Here is a 3,810-nt window from a genome sequence, read left to right on the forward strand (position 1 = left end):
AAAAAAAAAAAAAAAAAAAGAATTTAAAGTGTCTTCACCCACAAGAAAGAAAGCCTGGACTTTTCTTGAACAAGATACGCCTCAGAACTGAATCAATATTTCTTTTCCTTAAAAAATACTTTGTCATTGGGATCAAACCAAAAGGAGTTATATTTTTCTGCAACAATCCTTTGAGCTTTCCTGTTTGAATTTGCTTTGTTTAAAAGGAGGTGATGGTGTTGTAATCTTAAAAATTTGGTCCTAACTATGGAATTGACTTAAGTAGTAGAGGTAAGTGATTCCTGGATAAACTATCCAGCAAATGGTAACCGGAAGAAATTTATTCCTTTCTTTAATGAGTGTGGATTTCAATCTGTAGGCAACAAAGATAGAGGGAAAAGGGGATCAGAGAAGGGCAAGAGGATGGAGGAACAGGGAAGTGTAGCTGTACAACAAGAACTGCAGCCTTGCTGGTGGGTGGGACCTGGTGGAGGAAGTGATGTCTGATTCCTCTGTCAACCAGACCCATTTCCAACTGGCTTTGTGAATCCTAGGTGGGAGCCCCAACAAAAGGATGATGGCATTTACTTGCCTTTAAATTATTTTAATACCTGGCAGAGGAAAATGCAACACTCGGACAACAGCCTTAAAAATAGCATCCTGCCTGCATTGTTAAGACCATGGCAACTGACACATTCGGCCAAGTTCTTAAGGTGAAGTCTCAGTAGGCCAGTCCAGGTGTAATCTCACTCTGGTGAGTTGACAGCAGGAGACGAGATGAAAGATAAGGGGCAGATCTGAATAATAAATCACTGTTACTGGGCACCATAACACAGATAAGAAAATTTCCCCATCCTGTGCGGGCTTGCCCTCCTGCACAAGGAACGAACTACAGGACAGGATCTCAAACACACACCTATAGATGCATCTTGCAGGAAGCGTGCACCCTTCAACGAAAGATCCTCTTCTGCACTTCCTATGCAGCCCGGCTGAAATGGATGAGGTCTCAAATCTGGTAAAGATGGTCTTTCCCTTGATTTTTGGGTGGGGAGTGGGAAGTGAGACAGTGGTGGGCCCGAGTTTATTTTTTAAATCATTTATTTTCTTGGTTCTGTCGATAAATGCAATCGTATCTCCTTTTCCCCTTCACTCTCTGTTCTGGGCTACCTCCCGAAGAATGAAAGGATCTGGAAGTCGCATTTCTCCCCCTCAGCTAAGCCTGCCTCTTCTCCCCTTCCCAGACAGCCGCACACAGCACCTGGAGCCCCAGCATCGCCGACGTCCGACCCCGGCGGGGGGCGCAGCGAGGGCGCCGAGCTGCCGCCTTTCTTTTTCCAGCTGCACAGATTTAATTTTAATTAATCGTGAGAGCTACAGCACTGAGGATTGAATTTTCGAAATAGAGCACACCCTGCTTGTTTCTTTCTTTCTTTTTTTTTTTTTTCATTTCCCTTCTACCCTTTTCTCAATGGCATCGAAATGTAAAGAAATGAACGAGGAGTCTCACCCACACCTGCCCAGGGACCGGCGCTGGCGGAGGATGCGGACAGCGGGTGGGGAGCGGTCCTGGTCCGGAAGGATGCAGGTCTGCAGCGGCGCGCGGGCGGGGCCGGGCCGGAGAGGGGGCGGGGTCCCGGCGGTCACGTGGACTCGGGCCCCGCCCCGCCCTTGCCCCGCCCTTCCGCCTCTTGTTATCCGGCAAAGCCGTGGGGTATGCTCTCGCGTCCTCTGGCATTCGGCTGCAGGGATGGCGGGCTGGGCTAAGGGCAAGAGCGTCCTGGCGCCTGGTTTGCTGCAGGGCCAAGTGGCCATCGTCACCGGGGGGGCCACGGGCATCGGAAAGGCCATCACGAAAGAGCTCTTAGAACTGGGTACGTGAGCGGGCCGCTGGTGCAGAGACGTGGCTGGGGTGACCTGGGGTAACCCGGGGTCGGGAGCCAGGGGCTCTCGGCGGGGCTTGGGGAGTGTGGAACTGCAGAGCAGAGCGGGGGCAGGTGAGCGCGAAATTACGACCACTAGGGGTACAGAAGAGAGCAGCTCTTCCTAAGAGCTAGTTTTTAGCCACTGGTTAAAAACTAAAGGGACCACTGAGGCCAAAGAGACTGTGCCTGAGGTAGGCAATAAGAAGACCAGTGAGAAACATGCTGTGCAATTAGTTTTATATTCAGATTTAAATTAATCCATTCTATATGTTTAATTTGAGTGATTGGGAAACGTGGGAAGACTTCATTTAACTGGAAACCGTTGTAAACGTACTGGGAGTCTCTCATAGTATCTTCTCACATCTCTTAACATAACCCCAGCAAGGAAGTATACTGAATATTTACCTTAACTTGGGTGAAGGCCTTTGTAAACACATAAATGAGAGAATAAACCACAAAGGGGAACATAAATAAATCTACCTATATGAAGATGTAAATCCTTATTGAATTTTTAAAAAATAAAGTTTAAGGGCATATGAAGAAAAATGTTTACAACATAAGATAAATTGTTGTTGGTTTTGAGATAGGGTCTCACTCTGTTGCCCAGGCTGGTCTCGAACCCCTGGGCTCAAGGGATCCTCCTATCTTGCCTCTGACTCCCAAAGTGTTGGGATTACAGGCTGCACCACTAGACTATATATATATAGTCTTATATATAAAGAGCTCTTACAAATAAAGAAAAAAAGCAAACACATTGATAGAAAAATTAGACTAATGATATGGACTAAGTGTTCCAAAAGAAGAACTACAGACAGGCAAGAAACATATGAAAAAATAATCAATTTCATTGGTAGTAAAATATAAAATACTGTCAGTAAGCTGTCATTTTTCTAACAAAATTTTGAAACATTGGGAAAAATTAAAGTGTTGATGCAGAAGTGAGAAGGCAGGCAGGAATGTAAATTATTACAAATTCTCTGGAGGGCAGTTTGGAAAAAAGGATCCAAAGTCTTCACAATGTTCATGCTCTTTGGCAGTAATTCCTTTCTCAGTTATTTAAGGAAACAGAAACAAGCAAAGATTTTCATGCAAGGAAAATCATATTTGAGTGGTGAAAAAATGGAAATTACCTGAAAGTCCAATATAAGGGAAATATTTAAATCAATAACAATGAAATATAATGTTACCATTTAAATATCTTGCTATTGGTACTGGCACAGTGGCTCATGCCTGTAATTTCAGCACTTTGGGAGGTTGATGCAGGCAGATAACCTGAGGTTAGGAGTTCGAGACGAGCTTGGCCAACATGGTAAAACCCCATATCTACTAAAAGTACAAAAGTTAGCCTGGCATGGTGGCGCACACCTGTAGTCCCAGCTACTTGGGAGGCTGAGGCATGAGAATCACTTGAACCTGGGAGGCAGAGGTTGCAGTGAGCTGATACCATGCCACTGCACTCCAGCCTGGGCAACAGAGTGAGGCTCCATCTCATTAAATAAATAAATAAATAAATAAATGTCTTGCTATTGAAGACTTATTTGGAGAAATGAATACCATATATTGGGAAAAGCAGGATTCTAAACCTAATAGCATTCCAATTTTACTTTTAATAAGAAATATATAGGCTGGGCGTGGTGGCTCACGCCTTTAATCCCAGCACTTTGGGAGGCCAAGGCGGGTGGATTATGAGGTCAGGAGTTCAAGACTCAGCCTGGCCAAGATGGTGAAACCTGTCTCCACTAAAAATACAGAAATTAGCTGCGTGTGGTGGTGGGCGCTTGTAATCCCAGCTACTTGGGAGACTGAGGCAGAGAATTGCTTGAACCAGGGAGGCGGAGGTTGCAGTGAGCAGAGATTGCACCACTTCACTATAGCCTGGGCAACAGAGCAAAACCCCATCTCAAAAAAA

The 3,810-nt window shown here is 45.2% G+C and overlaps 2 protein-coding genes across 3 annotated transcripts in view; one reads left to right on the forward strand and one right to left on the reverse strand.

The window, feature by feature from the left end:
* The window catches only part of TMEM169 (transmembrane protein 169), a 12,431-nt gene extending 10,846 nt beyond the window's left edge, over nt 1–1,585 (reverse strand). Inside the window, exon 1 of one of the 2 annotated variants that reach the window (XM_017534952.2) lies at nt 1,487–1,585. The gene's annotated coding sequence lies outside the window, so the exon portion shown is untranslated. The remainder of the gene's footprint in view (nt 1–1,486) is intronic. The other variant, XM_037740778.1, reaches the window with a different exon arrangement.
* An 83-nt stretch (nt 1,586–1,668) lies between these two features.
* The window catches only part of PECR (peroxisomal trans-2-enoyl-CoA reductase), a 45,687-nt gene continuing 43,545 nt past the window's right edge, over nt 1,669–3,810 (forward strand). Inside the window, exon 1 of the mRNA XM_037740792.1 lies at nt 1,669–1,850. Within this exon, the coding sequence (XP_037596720.1) occupies nt 1,727–1,850 (124 nt within the window). The 5' untranslated portion in view covers nt 1,669–1,726. The remainder of the gene's footprint in view (nt 1,851–3,810) is intronic.

Source organism: Cebus imitator, unplaced genomic scaffold (genome assembly GCF_001604975.1).
Source record: "Cebus imitator isolate Cc_AM_T3 unplaced genomic scaffold, Cebus_imitator-1.0 Scaffold89, whole genome shotgun sequence".
Taxonomy (NCBI): domain Eukaryota; kingdom Metazoa; phylum Chordata; class Mammalia; order Primates; family Cebidae; genus Cebus; species Cebus imitator.